At 38.4% G+C, this 26,096-nt stretch overlaps 1 protein-coding gene across 1 annotated transcript in view; it reads left to right on the top strand.

The window, feature by feature from the left end:
- LOC117431051 (caspase recruitment domain-containing protein 11-like) overlaps positions 1-25,180 on the top strand; it is a 40,243-nt gene extending 15,063 nt beyond the window's left edge. Inside the window, exons 2-24 of the mRNA XM_034051638.3 lie at positions 1,165-1,389; positions 4,744-4,881; positions 5,038-5,363; positions 5,494-5,673; positions 5,980-6,132; positions 7,339-7,464; positions 7,920-8,117; positions 8,430-8,615; positions 8,723-8,774; positions 8,999-9,126; positions 10,293-10,393; positions 10,765-10,811; positions 11,793-11,928; positions 13,298-13,499; positions 14,397-14,523; positions 14,828-15,068; positions 16,276-16,372; positions 16,678-16,773; positions 17,409-17,523; positions 17,873-18,058; positions 18,704-18,828; positions 20,822-20,937; positions 21,398-25,180. Of these exons, the coding sequence (XP_033907529.1) occupies positions 1,191-1,389; positions 4,744-4,881; positions 5,038-5,363; positions 5,494-5,673; positions 5,980-6,132; positions 7,339-7,464; positions 7,920-8,117; positions 8,430-8,615; positions 8,723-8,774; positions 8,999-9,126; positions 10,293-10,393; positions 10,765-10,811; positions 11,793-11,928; positions 13,298-13,499; positions 14,397-14,523; positions 14,828-15,068; positions 16,276-16,372; positions 16,678-16,773; positions 17,409-17,523; positions 17,873-18,058; positions 18,704-18,828; positions 20,822-20,937; positions 21,398-21,602 (3,480 nt within the window). The 5' untranslated portion in view covers positions 1,165-1,190 and the 3' untranslated portion in view covers positions 21,603-25,180. The remainder of the gene's footprint in view (positions 1-1,164; positions 1,390-4,743; positions 4,882-5,037; positions 5,364-5,493; positions 5,674-5,979; positions 6,133-7,338; positions 7,465-7,919; positions 8,118-8,429; positions 8,616-8,722; positions 8,775-8,998; positions 9,127-10,292; positions 10,394-10,764; positions 10,812-11,792; positions 11,929-13,297; positions 13,500-14,396; positions 14,524-14,827; positions 15,069-16,275; positions 16,373-16,677; positions 16,774-17,408; positions 17,524-17,872; positions 18,059-18,703; positions 18,829-20,821; positions 20,938-21,397) is intronic.
- Positions 25,181-26,096: the final 916 nt, after the last annotated feature.

The following is a 26,096-nucleotide window of genomic DNA, read 5'->3' as shown; positions in this document are numbered from 1 at the left end:
AACTTATAAGACAGACATGGGCGTCCATTTTAAATGATACTGTACTGACCCTATTCCCTCCTACACAGGCTTGCATTAGTGGCAGCGAGCACCACTACAGAAAAAAACTGGCTTGAGTTTACCACAAAATAGTGACACTGGATTCTCACGCAGCTAGTCTGATTGACACACAGAGAGGTGTCGGAAATAACTGGCCGAGGACCTGTCAACAAAGAACAGAAATCTTTTTTTAAGTTCTACTGTACTCCGACAGTGCCTGTGTGCGCACACGCTTGTGGTTTACCTTTTAGAGTTGTGTGGAGGTGTTGGAAGCTCTGGTGCTTCCTGTTCAGGTTGTAAAGAAGCCTGTGCGTTATTTATGTTTTTACCCTGCGTCAGTGTTTATGTTACAGTGTTGTTGGCCTGGCCTTTCCAGACCTGTATCTAGGGAGGTTATGGGTGCTCCCAGGTACTGCCACTTGCTTTAATACGTGTGTCTCGTAACATTATATCCGTCAACAACAGGACAGCATTGACAGATTAATTTATAAATAGTATTTGTCATATTGAGCCCTATGGCTATGAGTTATTAAAACTTATTTTTCTATTAAACTAATCAATATATTATGTGGCCTGAGTGACTGTGTTAAACCTGGTAAGTTGGCCTATGACAGTATTACACAAGGTTGCTGTTTCTCATACAGAACCAGACTTGGTAACAAAATGTATTTTTAAATAACTGAACTCGAAACCATCTGTACCCCCAATGTGACAAGCCACCCCTCAAGCAGATTTCTGAAGTAGATGCCAGTAGTCATAATCAAATGTTATTTTAGAAACAGAGACCAATTGAAATATTCAGGTTGATGGTGAGTGGCGCTGAGGCAGCACCAAGCAGCTTGGCTTCCTTTTCCCCTTCACTTCCACCAGATCAGACTTGCTCACCTTTTGTCTGCCTGTGTTTTTTGAAAAATGATTAGAGGATGGGGAGGGTTGTTATTCAGTGCTTTTAGTGTTCTGTTTTTTTTCCCTATATGAAAAGAAACGCGATAACAGCAGTAAACGAGCATGACTGAAGCTTTGCTCGTGTGTGTTTCTCATGGCAGCAGAACCCATCAATGGAATGACATGTTTTGTTCCAGGCGTGCGTTCTATCTTTATATTTACATGTGTTTTTATTCCCAGGCGGTTGTGAATTGCCAGAGCGCGAGATGGAGAACGAGTGCTCGGAGGTGAAGGACGACGAGGCGTCGATGTGGGAGAACGTGGAGAGCAAACGGCATTTTCTGAGCCGGTGCATCAGCCCCAACAAGCTGACTCCCTACCTGCGGCAGTGCAAGGTCATCGATGAGCAGGATGAGGATGAGGTGCTCAACTCACACATGCTGGTGTCTAAAGTCAACAGGACAGGTAATGCATCGGCAAACACTCAGACAATATGCACAACAGCAACAGTGCTTCACTGAGTTACATAGGCTCTGGTGTGTAATGCACACAATACAAGCACAGACCTCTTAGAAAGGGTTCCAGTATTACATATTATGAGTAACCCGTTTTTAATTAAGATGCTAATAATAATAATAATAATAATAATAATAATAATAATAATAATAATAATAATAATAATGAGCTTGTTATCTGAATGTTGGGTAGTGAGTCGTGTCTCACAAACATCGTTACTTTTACAAAACAAATTAAAGGGTAGATGTACTAAAGTGTTGCGTCTGTCGCAATTGTTGCAAACCACATGCAAACCAGTCGGATATGTAGTGTGAACTCTACTCAACAAACGCAATGTCTTTCGCATCATTTTAACGAATGCTTTGCAGCCGCAGTTCTTATTTGCGCTTTAGCTTTAAATGAATATGTAATTCTGGGCATTCCTGCAGAAATTCACAAAAACAGGGTGAAGGCTCAAAACTATTGTAATGAGATGTACTAAAGCTGAGGGCAATTGCGACACTTAAATTGCATCCATTTGTTAAGAACTTTTGAAAGCATGTTTTAAACAAACAGTTGCAATTGTTGCTGGCATTTCCCAGTCCGCTTTTTCTCGTGAGTTGCCAGTTGTGCTCAATGCATTTTTGAGACGAACACCCAAGTACCTAATTTTCACTAAAGTCAGGGTGTACTTGCAAGCCTTGAAAACAAATTTCTACGATATTTCTGGGTTTCCCAGCATGTTGGGAGCAATAGACTGCACACATGTGCCACTAACCCGTCCCCGCTCATTCTGAGCATCTGTATAGGACCATGATCTAGTGTGTGTTAATTGTCTGGGCTACTAAGTAGGCCAAGTTAAAAATAATAATAATTAAAATAAAAAAAATTAAAATCATTTTGTTTCAATTTAAAATAATCTTTTATTCACATTGTACACCAATGTGTACAATGCAGAAGCATGATTTATTTTGCGTTACCAATAAGCTAAAGTACAAAAAAGGTGTGCTAGGTATTCATTTGATTTTTCTACTGTACTGTATAAGCCTACTGTACAGATTTCTATATTTACATAATGTAATGTGTAGTCTACCCAAAACACATTAGTGTTATTTCAGCGCAATGATTTATATTTAAAATACATAGAGAACTATGAATGTACGTGTGCGTGATTTTATTGTATTGTTTTTAAACCTGACACCTCCTTATGTCGGACAAACATGTCCGGTTTAGCGAGGGGCTGCTGTATGATTATGAAAAGCTTTTGGGGGGTGAAGGTTGGGGCCCCACTATAGAATCTGATGGGATTAAACTGCCTTTCATTTATATATATATATATATATATATATATATATATATATATATATATATATATATATATATATATATATATATAACAATATTAAAATAGGTGAAATGAAGACGGAACAGAATGCATTGTACAGATGATGTTTACATAACAAAAATTGTTGTTATTTTGATCCTTGCACCCTTGCATGTATAGACGTTATCCTTCGGGCACCCTCTACTGCAGCAAACCACAACTCAACTGCTGCAATTTTATTTAAAAAAATGTCGCAACAGCTCTCACCAGAGATCTCGCTAAGATGACGCAAATAATATTTAATTAGTATATTGCGGGTTCCTTCATTAACATTTTTTCTTAGTACATACTACAAAATGTGCACTTTGCGAATTATCGTAACGAAAATGCAAACTGCGGTATGTTTGCACTGCGACTGGCCCATCTTGGTACATCTACCCCTAAATGTTAGTTTTGTAAAACAAACAAAAAAGAAAATGACCATGTACAGCATTTACATTGATAATTTATTGATAAAGCTTATTAAACAACTGACTACAAAGTATTTTTTCAGCTTTAATTGCTATTTTTAAAGTGCTGCAGTTATTTACTGATCCGGACACAAATTACGTCAAATGGCAACAAATGTTTCAACAGTTAGTGTTACTAGATGACAGATGTAGAAACATTCGCTATCACATACAAAGTCGGCTTCATTCTTTGCTATAAACATATTTTTTCCAGCATTCACTGTGTTAGCTCTGTCCTTGTGTATGCTTATCAAAGCCACTGCGTTTAAAGTTGTCACTGTTTTTGCTTTGCTGTGGAGAGTGGCTCCCGCAGGAATAATTTAATATGTTGCCTTGTTTAATTTTCTTTTTTGGTGGCGGTGAAATTAAGATTTTCGCCGCCTCATCCACAATATTATCGGCTTCTAAAGCACCGTCTTTAATTGTCCAAGTCCTCTGTATATTTCCCATTTTAATGTAATCTATTTCTTGCTCTGAAAAACATTCTCTCACAGCAAAAGTAAAGGCTCTGCACACAGAAAGGCTGTTTCGTCTGCCTTTGAACTGGGTGACATATCCCTCTCCCAAAAATGAAGTCATGCTGATCACAGTTGCTGTTAAGTTGCTGTTCAGGACTCTGCTCTGAACAACTTCACCGCAGGAGCATCCAAATTAAAGACCAAGGGAAGCAATATGCGGGGCCCTTTTGTCAAAAAGTGAGGGGGCCTTGGACACACATGAGGGGCACAGCACCGCTGGGCATTTTTACAGTGTGATACCACTAGTCCGCACCCGGGCACATAGGAGGGTTATGCAGTATGTGAAAATGGAATGGTACAGTACAGTACTTGTCTGTATCACTTTGTAGGCTATGTACTCGAATATCATTTACATATATGGCCAAAAGTTTTGCATCACCTAGAATGTTAGGATGGGGACATAATTAGAAAAAAAAAACAAAAAACAAAAAACTATATGAACATAATTTCGATATTTTATTTAACATCATGTAATCAAAGAAACTACAAAATGATATCGCAAAAGTCTACCGGAAACTACAACAGTAGTACAGTATTTCATGTTAGATTTTGAAATGTCACATTTTTCAATTTTTGGAAAACTACAAAGCGATATGTAATTCAATACGTTAACGTAACATTATTCAGCAGGTTTCATTTGACTTTAGTGTCACTAAATAAAAATTATGGTTTGTTTGTTATTATTATTTTAATTATTAGTTTTTTTAGCAGACGCCTTTATCCAAGGCTAGGGTGTGTGAACTATGCCTCAGCTGCAGAGCCGACTCTTTTGTACAGCGGTATCAGCGCTATGCTTCAGTGCGGGAGGCCCCGGGTTCACGCCACACCGCCGCCTGTGAGAAACCCCGCCTGCAGGAATCGAGATAGTATTCTCGTTACAATATATATATTGTAACGAAAAACTGAGACTGTTTTTTTCCAGTCTCAGTTTTTCTTTTTGAATAAAGACTCAAGCCTTTGTTCTTTCCTCAAGGCCGACTGTTGGATATCTTGCACACAAAGGGGCAGCGTGGCTATGTGGTGTTTCTGGAAAGCCTGGAGTTTTACTACCCTGAGCTCTACAAACTGGTAACGGGAAAGAACCCCACTCGCAGATTCTCTTCAATTGTAGGTAAGCAAATCCACGTCTTAGTAAACTACTATACTACATACTTTTCTAGTAGTAAGTTAGTAAGTAAGTACATTTCTAAAATAAACACTGCCCGTATCAGAATGAAGAGAGATTAAAGCAGGCTGCCTGACACTAAGTGAGTGCGTGTCTTTTTAGTGGAGGAGGGTCACGAAGGCCTGACGCAGTTCCTGATGAACGAGGTGATCAAGCTGCAGCAGCAGACCAAGGCGAAGGACGTGCAGCGCGTGGAGCTCATGAGCAAACATCGCACCATGGAGGACGAGCACAAGAAGCTACGGCTCGTCAACCAGGAGCTCTTCACCTTCCAGGAGCGCTACAACAAGATGAAGGAGGAGAGGAACAACTACAACGACGAGCTCATGAAGGTCAAGGACGAGAACTACAACCTGGCCATGCGCTATGCCCAGCTCAGCGAGGAGAAGAACATGGCAGTCATGAGGAGCAGGGATCTGCAACTGGAGGTAAGGGATGAGAGTCATACAGAGCCGTGGCCAAGTCAGCCACTCCTTGCATTGACGTTTTCGCCATGTAGTAAAGCGACCTCGAATGGTTGGTAAAAGGCTCCTTTCTGTCTTTTTTGTTTCATTGTAGATCGACCAGTTAAAGCACAGGTTGAACAAAATGGAAGAGGAGTGCAAGCTGGAGAGGAAACAGTCCCTGAAACTGAAAAACGACATTGAGAACCGGCCCCGCAAAGAGCAGGTGCTGGAGCTACAGAGGGAGAACGAGGTGCTAAAGATGAAAATTCAGGAGCTGCAGTCCATCATACAGGTACCTTACCAGTTACAGAGCCAGTGAGTGCAATAACACCACGACTTGACGTAGAGATTATAGAATGTTCTTTTTGACAGTGTGTTACAATCAATGCTAGACTATGAAAACTGAGAGCACTAGACCCTAACCATTAAACTATACAGTACTTTAAAACTCTAATGCTAAAAGCATTATTAACACTTTTCTCTAAACTTATCATAAGCACATTCAATAATCTATTCTGGTTCTTAATATTTCTGAAGTCAAGCCTGCCTGTATGTCTCGATTAAACTCTTGTTTTTCTCCCCTCTGTCTGTGCTGCAGCCTGGGAAGCACATTGTGCCCGACTCAGACAAAGCCATCTTGGATATCCTGGAACACGATCGTCAAGAGGCCCTGGAGGATCGTCAGGACCTGGTGAACAGGCTGTATAATCTACATGATGAGGTGCATCAAGCGGAGGAGCTCAGGGACAAGGTACATAGTCAGAGCTTTCAGCCTGCGGCAGTTAGGCACCCACTAGCAGGGTGGAAGACACTGGCAGTGTCATACAGGGATGATTGCAATGTGGTGGTTAAACATCCTGAGCTGAAGCCCAGGGTGTTTAACTGTGTGGTATAAGTTGTTGCTGCTTGGCTCGACCCTGCAAAACAAGAAGTTTCCGTTGACTTCTGCAGTTACAGTGGCTAATGTGTTGTGCACGATGGCTTCAACTAATTGTTGCTGTGCTTCTGGTAGCATGTCTGGTAACAGTCTTGCTGATACTGATGAGGCAGAACTATACTGATCCGTGGGAAGGCTGTATTAATTGGCTTTCTCTACAGTCTTGTTTTGTGCCTGCATGTAGACGTTTTGATCGCAAAAAAAATGTGTGGATTACATATCTTTCTTTGCATAAAGGTATTGTAACAACCCAGGCAATGGCAGCGTTGCAGGACTCTCTGTCGGTTGTTTGCTTGTCTTGTCCTATCTGTTACATGTATTGTGAGGGAATGGGTCACGCCATTAAGAGTAGGGAAGGGGAGAGGGTGTGTGTGTGTGCTCACTGTGTCTCAGTGTGTGTGTGTGTGTGAGTGTGTGGGGAGAGTGTGTGTGTGTTTGTTAGGAGAGAGAGAGTGTGTGTGTGTGTGCTGAGACAGTGAGGGATAGGGAGACCGGGGCCTGTACTGTGAAGTGATTGGGAGGATCCTGAGGCGAGTTTGGATAGTGGGAACGAAAGCATAGGGATAGAGTAAGGAAGGGGGGTTGAGAGAGTGAGATAGATAGACATTACTTTGAATTTTATTTTTATTTTGGCATGAAACCCAGCCCGAACGGGGATTCATTGTTTATTTTCAAACAAACAATAAACTGTATTATTTGCAATCCCACCTTGTCTCCTGAGTCCTGCTTAACTCAAACCTGGCGAATGCTACAGTATAATAAGACAGTGACCTTGCAAAATCAATGGCTTTAGTTTGTTTTGTCAGGTATATAACACAATATACATAACTGTGTATCAGGCAGAGCTGGGGTTAATGAAGTGTATGGATATAATATGATCTCCAGGCCTATGTAAATGCGTTGTACAGTATCCATAGGAAATAGTATCACTGTAACTCTAGTATCCTCTATATTGTACAGTACAAAAATAAAACCTCAAGTGGATTTTATGTTTACAAAACAAAACGTTATTTTCCACAGTATTTGGAGGAGAAAGAAGATCTGGAGCTGAAATGCTCAACACTGGTGAAAGACTGCGAGATGTACAAAAACCGCATGAACACCATGATGATCCAGCTGGAAGAGGTGGAGAGGGAACGGGACCAGGTAACGAGTTCAGTTGTGTCTGTACAAGAGTGTATCAGAGTTATTAAGATATTTTAATCAAGTAATGGTAAAGTTGAATAACGTATACTCTAGATGTTTTGTTAACAAGTAAAATCTACCCACCATGAAACTAAAACCATTAACTATAACTTTGGACTGGAGCAAACACAATTCTATTAATTCCTATTTCCTATTTCAGTAGTTGCTTAGTGCTTTTACCAGCATCAACAGGATGTACCTTAAATAAAGTAAGCTGTTGTGCAACTCTCATGCATTCTGAGAAAAATAGGAAGAAAAATGTGGTGGTGGTGGTGGTGGGGTCAGTTAAAAACTACAGCTCCACTTATAGTCTGTGTTATCCCTGTTCTATACCGACATTCCCCACAGAACAGGGAAATAACAAGTGTGGCTGTAGTTTTTGTGATTGAATCCACGTGTTACTGCTGATTCCGCAGGCATTCCGTTCCCGTGACGACGCCCAGACCCAGTTCTCACAGTGCCTCATCGACAAGGACAAGTACCGCAAGCAGATTCGCGAGCTGGAGGAGAGGAGTGACGAGCTCCACATTGAGATCGTCAGGAAGGAGGCCAAGATCGTCAACTTGGAATCCAAACTGCGACGCATGTCCAAGGATGCCAACTGTCTGGACCAGGTATGACAGGAGGACATACCTAAGATTCAAGGAAGTTCATTAAAAAGTGCTCCGGAAATTTAAAGTGTTCTCACAGAGCTAAATTCTCAAAGCTGTGTACTCCAGATTATCATTAGCACACAAAAAAAATCCTGGAAAGAAAAAACATTCAAAAGCAAATCACTAACAACAAAAAAAGACTTGTTTACAAAAGCTTGTAAACTACAAATGAAGCATCTCAGTGTTTTTTTTTTCTGGTTTGGTAACTTTTTTGGGTGCGTTATTCCTTTCTGAAAATGAAGATTAAACGATTATTTCTCTTGCCTTTTACAGAGTTTGCCCAGAAACATCCCCTCAACAATCATCTCCCAGACCTTCGGTCAGTCGTGCCAAAAGACTAACGGTCAAGACATGGTTGAGCCAGACTCTGATGATGATTCACCTGAAGACAATGAGTTCTTCCAACCTCCACCGCTCTCTCCTCGGCTGAAACGCAGACCCAACTTAAAGGGAATTACGGTAGGGTTTCCAAAAACACTTGCATGGTGTTTGTAAAAAATTTTTTTTTTAAATTTAACATTCAAATACTTTTAATCTGACTTGTTTATGATTTCTTCTGTTTTCAGCTTGCCAGAGCAAAATCCCCAATAAACGTAACCAAACCCCCAGATTTCCAAGGTAATTAGTGGCATGAACCTGCATATGCATGCTCAACACCATTTAATACATCAATGTGGGCTTACCACCTGCACATGTTAAATGTTTAAAAGTTTCAAATCTTTCTTTTATAGATCAAAGTACATTAGAACTGCAAAGTCAGTGCGCAGGTATTAAAATAAATAAATGCATAAACACTAAATAATGTGATGGTAACAAACAACGTATTCTTTTGCTCCCTTTAGCTGCGATAGCTGCAAATGGGGATTTGTCTGAAGCAGTCAGCACAGGGACAGACACGACCTCAACTCACACAAACTCCCTCAATAATTCATCCAACTCCATCAATGGATGTGAAGTGATTAATAAACTGGTAAGTAGATACTGGGACATTTTCTTAGCTTCTTCTCCAGTTCAAAAGTGTGCTCCACATTTTTTTCAAAAAGAAAATACAACTGGGTATCAATTTACTGGGGTTGTGCTGATACTTGTCCTCGTAATTACCTTTAAGAAGTATCTTTATCGTCAGGTGTAAATAAATACATTCATTAATGTGTTGACTGCAAAACAAGAAATGCTGTCCTTCCCTCACCTTTACAAATTGGCAATTAACTTCTGCATGCTTTAAAAGCTGATTGGAAGCCGATTTTCCTTTCATCTGTGGTGCTGACATTTTTCCTGCTGTTCCAAGGCTGTACGACCCCTACACTTTACATTAGGCATCTCTAACTACACTGTAATTGCACTTGTGGTGGTTACATAGTAATTACATTGTAAAACTGTCAATGGTGCAAAAATAATAAGAACTAAACCATAATTATGCTGGTTTCCATAAATATATTGACTTTATAGTGTAAACTGTGAAATGTCAGCCAAATACAATACTATATGCTTCTTCCACTCATTTGCCCACATATCTATATTATTTGTCTCAAAACCATGCTGTCAGAGGTGTCTCAGGTGGGTTCATACTTTATTATTATTATTATTATTATTATTATTTATTTCTTAGCAGACGCCCTTATCCAGGGCAACTTACAATTGTTACAACATATCACATTATTTCACATATCACATTATTTTTACATACAATTACCCATTTATACAGTTGGGTTATTACTGGAGCAATCTAGGTAAAGTACCTTGCTCAAGGGTACAGCAGCAGTGTCCCCACCAGGGATGGAACCAATGACCCTCCAGTCGAAAGTCCAGAGCCCTAACCACTACTCCACAGTGATGCCCCATATGTCTCGTTGAACCAGATTTCAAGCCACTGTTCCTGAAAAAGTAGCTTTGTGTTCCCTCAGCTTTAGACCACGTGTTTTTTTAGACCACGTGTTTCTTTAGACCACGTGTTTCTTTAGACCAAGTGTTTTTTTAGACCACGTGTTTCTTTAGACCAAGTGTTTTTTTTAAACATGGTAGTAAGTGGATACAACAGCAGTGTCCCCCACTGGGGATTGAACCCACAACCCTCCGGTCAAGAGTCCAGAGCCCTAACCACTACTCCACACTGCTGACTTTATCTTTTGTACACAGACGCTGCGCGGTCGAAATGACAGTATAATCCCTGAGCCCCCCTGTAACGATTCCATTGTCCGGCGCCATAAAGAAAGAGAACACAGCACCCAACCCAGAAGGTAAGAACTGCACTGCCTGTGCGTCCTCTAGCCTTGTCATCAAAATATTGTATGCAATGCTAATGCTTTGGTGCCTACTGGCCATATTTTCAAAGCGCCGTCTTCATCCTTTAATTAACAATCATGTTAATGTTACAAAAGGAGACACAAAACACATTGAGAGTGCTGAAGAGAACTTGAAAAATAGTTGTTTGATTGTAGTTTTGTAAAACAGTTTGGAACGTATAAAAAAAACACTTGTATTTCCTTTGATGAAATAGCTTGGTTAGCTTTTGAAATAATAATAATAAAAATATAATAAAACTACTATTCCTAGTGGTTGATGAAAAGTGATAATTATTTTATTTTATGTATATTTTTCTTTTATTTAGCAATTTGGATCTTGATAGTGACAGTGGAGATAACATGGAGCTTTATGGTAACTTTTTACATTCATTCTTTAATTGAAGGACTTATCAAATGTCACTGCAACAGCTTTGCATTAAAAAATAAAGGTCTTTAATAAAATAAACTGGTGGAAAAGCAGTTCTCAAAGGTTAACAAAACCATAAGGGCAAATAATAGCAAAGAAAAATATGGCTTACTCAATGGCTCCTTTCAAAAACAAAGTTCCCTTTCGTATATTTAAATCTTGGCACGCTTTCTCAGTTATTATCAAAAACAAAAACAACCTTGTAATTGTAATAGTAATTGCAATAACCAGCAAACAAGGAAAAAAACAAAAAAATATATCTTTAGTATTTATCACTCCAAAAAAGGCTTCCGATCCCACTGAACATCTTAGGATGGACAAGTCTCCTCTTGTGTTTGATCTATGTGTCCAGGAAATCTACATTCCTGTTATTTTAGATCCAATTCATTTTCCCAGTAGACGGTCCCTTTTGACCGAGGCATCAGTCTTCACCCCTTATTTAAGGAGTATTGTTTTAATTTACTTGGAGCTACAGGCACACTCCCAACTCTCTCCAAACACAAAATTCAGCTCTTTGTCCAGCAGCTCATCTTAATCAGTGCACCGGGACAACCTGCTGGGATTCTCTTAAAGGAACAGACCCCTTAATTAAAACAGGGCTGTTACCAACAGGTACCTAATATAATGAATGTTCATAACACAGCTCTCTACAAACGATTCATGGCCATGCACTGTTTCCAGTATTGGTGTCTCACTGTTCAGGAATGGGTTAACAATATATAACAATATATATAGTCAAGTGTGCTTGTTATGTGGTTGTTCTGCAACACCTGTGGTAGAATATGGAATATGGGTGCAATATTTGTAGGTTGACTTCCACCCTTACACTGCCTATAATAATCTTTCTATTCCAGCACTTCCACCCTTACTGTGCCTATCTTTCTATTCCAGCAAGCAGTGATTAACTTGTTTGAATTGCTATTGTAGATGAAGATCCTGACAGATTCTACTTCGGACCACCCTCTCTTCACTCCTCGTCTTCCTCCCATCAGTCCGAGGGACTGGACTCCTATGACCTGGAGCAACAAGTCAACAACATTTTCAGGAAGTTTTCACTGGAGCGGTATGATAAGCATTGATAGTCTGCTTTTAAACCTTAGCAAATACAATAACAGCAAAGATATGGGTTTTATTTCTGCTTCACACCCAGAAAACTTAAAAAAATAATAATTTTAACACAAAAGCAGCCAAGCTCATCATCTCTCCGAACAAAATGACTAAGGTTTAGTTCTGCACTAATTTGGACCTCAGTTCCTGAAATTGTGTATTTTCGGAAAACAAACATGCAGGCCCTAGATAGCATGTCATTTGTATTGCACATAATATTTTGCCATCCTACATGCTCCCATATTCGCAAGTAATTGAAAAATTATTCAAACTCACAGAATGTAATAAAGCACTAAGCATCTGCTGATCGTGTTTTTATGCAGTCTATTCCACAGTAAATGGGTTTCTTACAGACACTAATGCTCTGATAGAATGATGGCTTCCTTTCAGGGGTGATTGTAGTTGATTTATCCAAATTGTTTGACAAGTGGTTTCTTCATAGGGGGCGTTCACAGTGAATTAAACCCAAGAGTAGTTTAATAATCATTAATAATAAATGATTGGCAACAGTTGGTATCCTTAAACAGTTATTATTATTAGTTGCAATAGATGGTTCGCCACAGGGATCTATTTTATCTCCCAAGTCCCTTATTTTCCCTGAGAATGATATTCTCATCATTTGCACAGGCAGTGCGTTGCATCTGCATGCTGATGATAATATGACAATGTGTAGGAGCCTGGGTGCTGAATCTGGGCTGAGGGCAGCTTTACAGGGTATTAGTAAAACTGGTTCGATTTCAATAAGCTCAAGATTAATAGTATAAAAACTGCCTATATATTATTTGAGTCTGGGAGTAAATTCAATAACTGGATATTTGTACTGCCACTGGTGGGCTGTTAACATCTGCAAAGAATTTCAAATATCCTGGAATGTGGTTTGGTCCTTATTTACATTTGGATTACCATACTGACATAATTATATCTGAGACAGTTCTCAGAGATAGATATGGCTTGTGCCTTTGAAGGGAGCAATAACAGCTACCTGGTCCTGGGTTATACTCCCACATCATCTAAACAAGCATTTCATATATATATATATATATATATATATATATATATATATATATATATTTTTTTTTTTAACATTTTCAACCTATTGCTGCCTGCTATACATTTACAAATACTTGACTCACCACTATTAATAAGAAATCAGTACTTAACAACACGTCAGCATTCAATTAGGGTTCGGAGCAGTTTACAAGTGTGGTTATGAATGGCAGTCCAATGTATTTCAGTAGTATTCACATCTATCACGCCGCTTCATTTCTCAGTCCTGTATTATAATATGAATCAACAGATTGGATTTGAATTTTCTGTTCCTTCAGACCCTTCCGCCCTTCCGTGACCTCGTTCAGTCGTATCAGCAGCACGCTGAGGCCCGTGCAGGACGTCACACTGCCCGGGGATAGCCTGCTGTCAGAGATCACGCTGGTGGGCGGGAACGACAGCGGGATTTTCATCTCCTCCGTTCAGCAGGGGTCCAACGCAGAGACGGCGGGGCTCAGAGAGGGACAGCACCTCCTGCTGGTGAGATGCGACAGCGCAGCAGGGCTTCCACGACTTTTCTTTTATGTGCAATTTTCAATATCACAGTTGCACTGAAAAACTAGCCTTGCACTTTGTGACCGTTTCAGGACGTTCCCTGCTTTTTTTTACCCACCTCCCAGTTTACATGCAATTTACAATCAGTAGAATAATTGCATCTCGCTGTGTTGCTTCTCTTTGACTTAGGTGTGCTTTGAGTTCTTCTTAATGAGTCACAGTTGTCGCCACAAGCTGTAAAAGTTTTTTTTTTTTTTTAATTAATAATAATCATTAATAATAAATGATCGGCAATAGTTGGTATTGTGGGTTTGTGTGAAATGTGTCAATGATGGTAACACTATTGTGTTAAGTTTGTAATTAATGAGAGTATATGCGATTTTGACACAATCTGTACTTAAACACAAACTTAAGCATGGCTAGAGCTATATGGAATTGTGAAACAAACAAGGTTCTATTGCATGTGACTCTGTAGCAGTTGTAGATGCATAGTTCACCCCTTAGTCTCTGTAAGTCCCTTTGGAGAAAATCATCTGCTAAATGACTAATAATAATAATAATAATAATAATAATAATAATAATAATAAACAGGCTATAGCAGATATGTGTTCAGAGTTAAAGGACGATCTACAGAGTGCTACTGCCAGGAGCTGTATCATACCAGTGCAAGGTTACTGCTGCCTTAACCTTTTACACAACTGGCTCATTCCAAATACCAGCTGGGGATGTTTCTGTGTCTTTTTTTGAGATACTGCGGCATGAAAGGTGCTATATAAATAAAATAAATAGAAAATTGAAATTGAAATAAAAGTGGATGCCAGCCTGTCCCTTATAAATCAAAGCAGCAGTACCCTGAGTCCTTGACCTGTTTGTCCCATATAGCTTGAAGGCTGCATAAGAGGAGAGAATCAGAAAGTGCCCCTGGACACCTGCACTAGAGAAGAAGCACACTGGACACTGCAGAAGTGCAATGGGCCAGTTACTCTGCACTTCAGACCCAACTATGACGGTAAACAGCACAGCCTACAACTACCTGTATATAACATGTGTACAATACCACATTGTTAATAGAAGCTTTTTAAATGGTCAAAACAAAACACAAAAAATGTGTAGCACATTTATGATTTTTTAAAGCTATTCAAACGCCCTAATGTTTTTAGATAACAATACCCGTGTCCTTCCGGGATGACTTGGTCAATGAGATGTTACGTCTCAGTCCCCTTCTTGTTGACATACTCAATAAAAATACTGATATATTTCACAGTATTCAGAATTCAATCTTAATCTTTCCAATGTACCATTTCCCTCGTCAGGTTACAGAAAGCTGCGTAAGGAATTAGATGATGGTTCAGTCACGTCTGGGGACTCCTTCTATGTGCGCTTGAACTTGAACATCTCAGGGCAGACGGACAGCTGCTCTCTGAGTATGAAGTGCGATGAGATCGTGCATGTCCTGGATACCATGTACCAGGAGAAGAGCGAGTGGCTGTGTGCCCGGGTCGATCCCTGCAACGACAAAGACATGGAAAAGGGAACGCTCCCCAGTTACAGCAGGTTCGCTTCCAGAATGATACAGTTTACTTTGTCCTTGCAAAACATGGTCCTTTATAGAAGATCATATTTCCTTCTGATTTTGTTATTGTCAATTCGGGTATTGGTTTTTTTAACACTACAATTTGGTTTACACTCAGACTTTTGGGTCCATTTAATAAAAAAACAATATGTCTTGCACTTTGATTGAGTAGCCCTATAGAGCAGGGGTATAGGGCAGGTCATAAAGAGACAATGAATGTTTTGATAGAATCCACCCCTAGAGGGTTTAGGATCACAATAGATCAGACTAATTTGATTCAGGGGAATTTTGAATCCTTGTGAATTGTATGTCAATTTATATTGTCAATTTATGGGCAGCGTGTGGAGTAGTGGTTGGGGCTCTGGACACTTGACCGGAGGGTTGTGGGTTCAATCCCCAGTGGGGGACACTGCTGTTGCACCCTTGAGCAAGGTACTTTACCTAGATTGCTCCAGTAAAAACCCAACTGTATAAATGGGTAATTGTATGTAAAATAATGCGATATCTTGTAACAATTGTAAGTCGCCCTGGATAAGGGCGTCTGCTAAGAAATAAATAATAATAATAATAATATTAACTTGGTTAGAACCAAAGCAAGCAAAAATAGGCAGAGCAGGAGATGGAAATGGAGAGTTGGCAGCTGGTTAATCAAGCAGTCGTTTGTATATTAAATGTGGTTGCACTGGAAACCAACCATGCAGCGAACCCAATAAGGAACAGTTTATCACACACGATTATAATTCTTTGAGTACCGTATCTCTAGTTTTTGTATTAATTTTGGAAATGTTTAAGCAAATCAAGAAGGAAGGGTGGTTATTTATTAGAGTAACTACAGCACTAAAGAAAAACGTGAACCAAAAACATGGCACAGCAAACTCAGAAGCTGTGATGCTATGGGAGTAATTGGAAACTCTTGAGAGGTGGTAGGTTATCATGGTACACAAATGAAAAACTGTTCACTCCATGGTTACCCTTTGTGTAACTATACCATTGAATACCAAATGCCCAGTGTCTGGATTTATAAAGCAAGCCATTGCATGAACAGAGATTTGAAACTGGAGCCCCTGTCCTAAGCTTTAACTTTAATGATTATTTGTCTTTGAATACAGTATTGTAGTCAATCTAAAGGTGATGCAATACATTATATATTCTTTATTGTGAGTTTTGCACCTTTTCTGTTGTATTCAGGGCCCAGCAGCTGCTTCTTGTAAAAATCCAGAGGCTGATGTACAGAGGCAGCAGAGATGAGACTGACAGTCAATACAGTACACTCCGAGGTCTCAAGGTGGGTCTTTATGACAGTCAGTACAGTACACTCGAGGACTCAAGGTGGGTCTTTATGACATAGTTTAAGAGTTTCCTCCTCCCGTGTGACTGAATGGAATGAGTAATATTTACACGGGAACAGTGAATACACTGGGCAGAATACCATCGCCCGTGGAGTATAGTCAGCCACACCAGTGGCAAGGAGAATGGGGAAGGATGACTTCAGTGGCAAAAGGCTAAGCAGAAGAAAATGCAGACCCACTGTAGTACTTGCCCTCCTGTGAAAAGATGAAAAGTTTACTGAATCCCTTTCTCTTTTTCAAGAACACACTGCAGCCCGAGGAGACGCCACCTCAGCCAGATCTGAAATCCAGCCCTCGTCTCTCCAGAGCCAGCCTGTTTCTTGGACACATCTTACAGGTAAATGAACCAATGGGATCTGTACATTCAGAGCAGAAACTCTTAGCTGTTGTGACCAAAAATCTGTAAAGCGTACTCAGTGCTTCAGAATACTGCAACATCTCGACATGTAAAATAGAAAACTAAAAAAACAACCAAAACTGTATATAGGAGCAACCTTTTTCATGGTATATATTGCCAAAAATGTAACAAAATAAAATCTGTAGGAGAGACAGGTACAGCATTATATAAAAGAATACAGAATCACCTGTCAAACATAAGAAATAAAGTAAATTAACCAATAGTTCAACACTTTACAATGAACATAGAAGAAGTTCAGTTAGAAAATGTACAATACAGAAGAATACAGGACAATGAATGGATAGACTCAATACCATGATGCCTGAAGGTTTAAATAGAAAGGAATAGTAGATTGTTACATAATTAACTATGTATTAAATGACACCACAAACACATTAATGGATTTAAATAGCAATAAGTGAGTGTAGTGACCATGACATCAAAAGCCTTTTAGTACCTACACTGACAAAGGTATATTAAAGTTGGGATGTTGTCTACAGGACTGGAGAAAACATGATAGACAAGTAAAAAGATCTTTACACTGAGTGGACAGTAAACGGCCTTCTATATCTCAGTTTGTCAGCAGGAATGAAAAGTACAAGAGGATGAACAGCAGTGAGCGTGTGCGAATTGTCAGTGCAGGCACCACCACACCCACTCGGCACACATTCGAAGCTGTCAAACAAGATGGTAACCGCTGTTTACTTGCTGTAGCTACATTACAGAAGGAGGATCTGCTGCCAGCGGTATCTTGGGGTTTTGTTTCTGTAAAGTTACTTAGTCCTGAATTAAATAAATATGTATTGCATCAGCATAGCTACTTTATAATAGCTGTGGCACTGCCATTATTTGGATTTGGGTTATGGAGATGCCATTTCTTGTAATAATTTATCTTGGGTACCAAAAGGTAAAACCTTTTTATACAGTAAGTCACGCACATACTGAAGATTGACATGACATCAACCATCTCAGCAGAGTAGTTAAACGTGTGACTCTTCCGCATATAGCTGTTAATCTGGGGGTTCTTTGTTCACTCCAGTTCCAGATTTAGATCCTGAGAACGACCTGAACAAGAGTCTGAACTTGATTCCCTACAGCCATGTAACAGCGAATCACTGCCAGCGCAAGCGGCCCGTGCTCTTCTGGCCCACCGCGCTCGCTAAAACCATCGTCCACAAACTGCTCAATGCCGGGGGAGCTATGGAGTTCAACATTTGCAAACCAGGTAGGAGGAAAAAAACAAACATCCAAAGTGGCAGAAATAGAATGTCTTCCAGGTGTCTTTTAATAAGAAGACTACATCCAATCAGCATTTCTGTTTTCTGGTCTTCTTGGAATTAAGTTCATTTGACGACTAGGGGCTAGATTCTCAAAGCTGTTCACTCCGAATCATTTGCTCAGTTTTTCATAAAGGATACACATCAAATAAACGTACCACCATTCATATAAACAACTCAGACATTTCATTTAGGTAAAAATGTGCTAAATGATTTTAACTAAATACAGCTTTGAGAATTGGGACCAGCAAGTCTTAAGTTTTAAAAAGTAGGAAAGAAGGAATAAGATCAGAATATTATTTATGAAGGAATAAGATCAGAATATTATTTGTGAAGCTGTTTTAAAAACTGGACTCCTGGTTTGAAATAATAATATATTTAGATGTTGAATCAATTCATATTTTTATACAGCTGGAAGGTTTAGTGAAATACTAGATGGAATTGTGACCTTCTTTTTTTCTTTTAAACTTTGATATAATTATGATAATGCTTGACATAACACAATGCCTTAACCCAGATTCATAACTAAGATAGTATTCCCTGCAGATATGGGGGTGGACATGCTATTGATAACCTTACTCTTTCCTTTTTAGACATTTTGACAAAGGATGAGTTTCTGCAGAAACAAAAGATAGAGCCCCTTATTTTCTCCCGGGAGAAGAATGCCAATACATTCGAATGTATCACAACAGAAATTATTGAGGCTGTCGCTGCAAAGGTAAAAACGGCAATTTTCAACATGGCAGTTTGTCATCATTCAACAGAATTGGACTGGGGTGCTGTGACATTCAATTATGACACCAGTTTACAATGTTTACCAGTGTGATTTTTGGTTTAAATGTGACATAGCAGTTAAATAACTAATTAATAGGTTTATATAGGGGGCAGCTAGTATTTTACAACTTTTTACAGAACAGAATTGCAGTGAAGAGACTCACAGGCTGGTAGGGTTGTCATAAACTTTGTACACAAATTCTGATTATCTCAGTAATGGTATTTAGATACAATTGAATAGACCACATGAACTAAGAAATAATAACAAAATAAGGGATATCAACCAAGGTTTTAAAAATAAAATACGCTGGGTTTGTTTTATTAAACAGTTACATTAGTTAGCCATGTATGTATATACAGACATAAGCCCGATATACGCTCCTTGCAAAGGAGCCGGCTCTTTTGTACAGTTGTATGCTTTAGTACGATTGGTCCCGGGTTCGCGCCCGCCCTCCGCCTGTGTGTGGATTGCCTCACCCTGTGTGGTGTGCCTGCCTGCGTTAACCGAGATCGCTACAATTATATATATATATATACATATATATATATATATATATAGAGAGAGAGAGAGAGAGAGAGAGAGAGAGAGAGAGAGAGAGTGTTAAAGTACATGTTTCACTAGTTAAACAGGAGAAGTACGCAAGGTAGTGATAATCTATTATAAAAAGAAAACAGCTAGATAAATTAATGCCCCTCAACATTGTATTTTGTCTATTAATTGTACTGATAAAACAAGGAAGCTGTTGCTTGGATCATGGTAACGTTATAACTAGCTATTTACTCCTGTTTTTTTTTTTCGTAGTCAGAATTTTGATAAAGTAATAATTATCTACCTATTATGTGTTCATTTTTAGCGTAGGTGAAACCAGGGTTAACATCATAACAAAATAATCTCCATGACAGATTAAATTACCATTTTATAGACAATGAATGAACTTAATATCCTGTTAGGTCATTGCATGTTATGTTATAAAATCGCAATGTTTTTAAGTTATTTAATTTTACTTTTTGTCTATAAAATATACTTCATACCTTTAAATTGCATCAGTGTTGTTCTGTACTGTAGGTATTTGTACTCCACTGTCCAATACGATTTGCATTGTGGGCCTCGTGCGTATCTACAAACCTCAGTCATCTATCGGGAAGCTCCATTAGCAATGGTCTCCCGCTTTATGAAAGATACTAATAATGTAAGTGTTTAAAAAAAACTAATACTGGTAATTATGTACGTGTTCACTCAGGGTCGGTCATATACTGCAGCGTCAGGTAACAGAAAAATGTTACTGCATAAAAAAACTAGTACCAAATATACTCGCTTTAAAGCAGCACAACGCATTTTTGTCCTAGCTGGCTTTCCATAGAGATCACTATGAGTGCGCGCGCATAATCTGGTTTGTTTACTTTTTGTTGTCTAAAACTTTAATAGAGGCTCAAAAGCTGCTGTGTTGATCCTGTGTTTTTTTATATACTGTATATATTAATCTCACATATCACATGGAGCTAATTGTCATTTGCCATTTTATAATTTTTTAACTGTCGCGCAAATTCTGGTCAGGCAGTAAATAAGTGCAAGGTATTTTTGTCATTTGTAGCGAATACAAACATCTGATTTTTGTATCCAAATACATGTAAAAAAAAATATTCATTTGAATATTTGGATATTTGTCCCAGCACTACTATGAATGCTGTACAAGTGAATATTTTTGGCCACCCCCATTTCTAACATGATCCTTTACACTCAAGGGGGTAGATTCTCAAAGCTCTTTGTCATCTGCACACTTGTTCTCTGAAAGAAATGACCAATTACAATTCTAAAAGGAATAAGAAACGACACTACTGTATTTACAAGCTCTGGCATTTCTGAAAAACATTGATCTAATGCCAGTTATTCAGAAGAGAGATTTTCAACTGCAGATACTTTTTATTCCTTTTTGCAGAATAAGCATTGCTTGTTGGAAGCTGGATTGAGCTGCACAAAAGATTTGATCCGAAGAGAAATTTATCCCATAATTATCTTCATCAGGGTCTCTGAAAAAAACATCAAGAAATTCAGGTACTTTTGGGGAAACAAGGATTTGATTGAATTAAGTAATACAGATAATTATACAATAACACTTTCAATGCATTACGATTCACTTAATGAATCAGCAGTATAAGGAGTTTATTATGAAAAGATTCTATACCAGTTGAAGCACAAGCCTCTGAACTCAGATCAATCTGGAAAAACTTTGCATAGCTGGAATTTTTTTTATTTTTTATTTAAAAAAAGCAATTTCTGTGTTTGATCAAAGTGAGTCAATAAACCCTTTGTCACTGGCAGGATCAAAAAGGAATTAATGTAATGTCTCAAATAAATAAAAGCCTAGGCATTAATTAAAGGTCATGTGAATTCAGGTGAATTCACACTGTAGGTTTGATTTGGATACATCCCACACAATCTTCATGCAGTTAACAGTTAAAAAGACAAAGTCGAAAACTTTTTCCACGACCATAGTGTTTTCCATCTTTCTCAGGAAGTTGCCACTCAAGATGGACTCAGAAGACGAGTTTCTGAAAAGCTGTCGAGCGAAGGAGAAAGAGCTGGAGGCTGTGCCCTGTCTCTATTCCACAGTGGAGGCCGATGCGTGGAGCGGGATTGAGGACCTCTTGAAGGTCATCAAGGAGAAAATCCTAGAAGAGCAGAAGAAGACCGTCTGGATTGAGCAAGACCAGCTCTAGTTACGACGTGGTGCTGCCAACAGGATACATACAGATTGGGCTACACGAACGGGTTCCCTTTAGTGGCAATGCGTTATTTCAAAGTATGAATCCGCAGAGTGTTATTCACAGTGTGATGGGAACCCACCATGGTTCTGCAGTTATGACCTGGTGGTGATGGTGGTTATGATGGAGAAACATAATTCTCTCTCTGAATAATCAACATTGTTTAATGCTGATAATGCTGATTGTTTTAATGTTTATCAGTAGCTACAAGAAGCACGGTGCAGTATACTAATGGCTTCTGCTGCATGTAGTACAGTACATCTGGCTTGGACTATCACAGTTAGCAACGAGAATGCTGAAGCACCAATGCAAAAGCATGTCACATTCCTACTGCCACAATGCAATCATCCCAGTACTAAGAAAACTCTCAAGGACTGCACTGTAAGTTTCGTATGTTTTAGTTTCTTTATTTAACCAGGAGATTTACCCACTGAGACCGAGGTATTGTTTACAATGGGGTCCTAATCTGTGTCTTCTGTAACTACTGCTGCTTGTGGTACTCGGAGCGATCCTTACTACTTCTGTGTGATCGGTTACTAGAAGTGTTGTTAAGGTTCACTCAATAAAGGTTGAAAGATAAAGCTTTTTAGATCACCCTTACTGGTGACCCTTATAAAAGTTTACTACAGTTAAAGCATAGGAAAGTGTAATAAAAGTATAGACAAGCATTTTAAAGCCCAGAGAGGTACAGTAAAGCATATAAAAAAGAACATGGCAACTTTGGGAAATGTGTAGTATAACTATGTGAAAAACATGGGCAAACTGCAAATTTACAGTGCCAGATTTAGAAAAACATGTTCCAACGTTTCTAATAAAGCTGTTGATTCATCCACTGCAAAATACTTGTGTAAAGTTACAGTATGTGTAGGAGCGATGGAGATGTGAACACAAGACCACAATACAATTGGAAAAAGTCATGTCTTGCCATCTTTAAAGGAATATGACATTAATTAATTAGTCGGGGATATTTGTCACATATATTCTACTGGGAAAGCAAAAACTGTGGGCTCAACAAACTGGTTATTCTTAGAAGATTTAAAGAAAGCAAAACGTTATTTAACTGTTTATCTCAAAATTTGAATTGTTCAAATATATCCAAGAATAGAGTCTTGGAAGCCTTATTTTGTCATACTAACAGTGTGTTTTTGAATGTATTATACTAATATTATCATTTGAGTTTGTGTGTTGTAGAAAAGACGTGAATGTAGCTTTTATTTTTTATTTTTAGATAGACACTTGGCTCTTTTTGTTAATAAGTTATGAACCAGTTAAGAACTTTTCACAAAATTTACAACATCAATTTTCATAGCCTGAAATCCCCTAGTTTCCTCAAAAACTGTATCACATTTGTATATCTTGTTCTTGAATCGCTCAACTTTCTGATTGTTAATGAAACATTGAGTACTTTACTGAAGGAAAATATTGTACAGTATGTTTGTTCACAGCAGGTAATAATTCTTATAAATCCACTTACTACCATGTTTAAAAAAAACACTTGGTCTAAAGAAACACGTGGTCTAAAAAAACACGTGGTCTAAAGCTGAGGGAACACAAAGCTACTTTTTCAGGAACAGTGGCTTGAAATCTGGTTCAACGAGACATATGGGGCATCACTGTGGAGTAGTGGTTAGGGCTCTGGACTTTCGACTGGAGGGTCATTGGTTCCATCCCTGGTGGGGACACTGCTGCTGTACCCTTGAGCAAGGTACTTTACGTAGATTGCTCCAAAAACCCAACTGTATAAATGGGTAATTGTATGTAAAAAATAATGTGATATCTTGTAACAATTGTAAATCGCCATGGATAAGGGCGTCTGCTAAGAAATAAATAATAAATAATAAATAATAATAATAATAATAATAATAATAATAATTTTTAGGCTACTTTGCTATATCAAACCCCAAGTCTCCCTTGTGGCTGGTTTTTCAAAACTTTGGTAATCCGTTTTCTGCATTTGATCGGGATTAATATTGTGAAATTAGCTTTTTCAAAACATCAACTTGTGACCGGGATTACTGTGATCTGGATTTGATCTGATCTGATCACACTTTTAAACGCAGTAAAATGTTGTAATTGGGTTTTTCAGAATTTATAGAGGAGATCAGGATTACTTTTATCCAAAATAGCAGGATCATTTTGATCCTACTGCGAAGGTGGATTTCACTTTTAAATAATCAAAGAACATAGATATATTGTTTGAATTTTGATAGAAAACACACACTATATGCAAATAGAGTATTATAATACATGTTTCACATATTTATTTAAGTTTTGTATCCATGCTGGCAAATTAACAATGTGTGTCTGATTAAGGGAAAAAATGAGTTAGTGGTATAGCTTTTATCAAATGATTTTTTTCAAATGTGTGTGTGTGTGTGTGTGTGCTGTGTAAAAACTAAGCTGTGGGGAAAAAGACATATCTTTAATGTGAAACATCGATGGAGGAGACTTCTAGAAGTAGTTTTTACAATGGCATCTCTCACTGCCCATCCAGCTAGTCGATCCTGTTTTTTTCGTTCTGCTAAAGGTGCATCATGGCTCCGGCAGGTCAGCGCTCAAATCCTCGCCTTCAATGGCTGGTACATTGCGTTTGATAGCGATATTGTGCAAAACGATGCAGGCTAGAATTATGTTGCATGCTTGTAGATGTTCCATATGCAGGTAATTCAGACAAGCGAATCGTCTTTTAAGCACCCGGCTGATGCGTTTTACTGTGCATCTCATTTTAGTATGGGTATCGTTGAAATACTCCTACGTTGCTGTAGTGGGATTGGCATAAGGTGTCATTAGCCAGGGTAAAAGTGAATTGTCTGATTTTTTTTTTTTTTTTTAATGTTTTAATATAAAAAATACGCTTTAAACTATTAGGATCTACTTAAAAAAACGGATTTAGTAATCGTGATATTTGTAATCTGGATAAATGTAATCCAGCAGTGACATATTCTGAAAAACCGGATCAAAACTATCCAGATTACAAGTTTTGAAAAACCAGCCCCTGGTATGCCATGCAGTGGCCTGAAACCAAGTCTCCTGAAACCATGTTCCTTGGTTTGTGCTCCCTCAGCTTAAGTTTCACTGGTAGTCTTTCATCAGTGGACAAGTTTAAGGACCAAGTTTAATTTTCCAAATACTGTCTGATTCATTCATAAAAAAAGTGCAATGGTGACCTGACCAAGCGGCTCAGACTTCAACAAAAACTCATGAAAAAGTAAATACTGAATAATTTTTCATTATTGTTTCATTCTCAAGTTCTCAATGTTTTTTTTTTTTTTCTTTACCTCATTTGGTAGTATACAAAAACGTAACCAACTTCTGTGCCATTGAAAGCAGACCAGCTTTGTTTTACAGTGCTGTAGAAAGGGGGCTTTTGATTGTATACAAGGAGAAAAGCCTGATCTTTTCAGCATTTCTTTTATGAGTCAGAGGTAAATACAGCCTACAATCCACATCTTTGTAAATTGTCAATTTGAGTGTTTTTATTAACATGTATAAATATATATAGATATAGATATATACATTAAAAGAAGAAAGAATATTGCCTTATTTTTTCAGTTAAGGGGATATTTTATTATTCTAAATATTGTGTCCTTTCAAGATGCTAAACACACACATATCAATGAATACTTCAGATTCTGAGAACATGTGGCATTTCATTGCAGCATAAATATATCCAAATATGACAATTCATACATGCTCAAATAGGTTTAAGTATTAAAATGGTACAATACCGTGTAAGACTATGCTTTACATACAGTACAATGGCAAGTACCCAAACTAATTGGGGTGTATGCAGTCTAGTAAACGGATAGTCGACCCACACACTCTGAAAGAACCAAGGACGGATTGGAAATTGAAAAGTACTGCAACCTCCTACCCTTTAAAAATGTTTCCATAGTAAAAGCATAGCAAAGTGTGATAACGCACAATGAAAGTATGGTAAAGCCTAGGGAAGCATTGTGAAGTCCAGGTTGGTATGATAAAGCATATAAAAGCATGGCAAACTATGGTAAATACATAGGAAGAGCATAGCAAAATTACTATGTAAATAAATACAAAGGAGAAGCATGGCAAAACTACTGTATAAATGCATAGGAAAAGCATAGCAAAATTACTGTGTAACTGTAAACTTTTAGAAGGGTTGTTTGCCTGTTTTAAAAGCCCTTATTGCTGCCCTCCCCCCCACTCCCAGAAACGTAGGAAGGGTTATATATAAACACAGAGTTTTTGTAGAAGAATGCAAGGTGTGAAATCAATGGAAGAATAACCTTTTAACCTGTGCATTATGTTGTCAAAGACTGAAAACAGGAGACACTTTTTAAGCACTTTTGGTAAACCCATGTGATTTCTCCTTTTCTCTATGTTGCTTTTTTTTGTTGTTGTTCACGTGAATTAAATCTGAGCCACATCCTTACACCTACCAGCCCTCCCACGCTTACACAAGCAAACTCC

Source organism: Acipenser ruthenus, chromosome 22, assembly GCF_902713425.1.
Source record: "Acipenser ruthenus chromosome 22, fAciRut3.2 maternal haplotype, whole genome shotgun sequence".
NCBI classification, from domain to species: Eukaryota; Metazoa; Chordata; class Actinopteri; order Acipenseriformes; family Acipenseridae; genus Acipenser; species Acipenser ruthenus.
The sequence above is the reverse complement of the archived record's forward strand: the minus strand, read 5'-3'. Positions and strand labels throughout refer to the sequence as shown.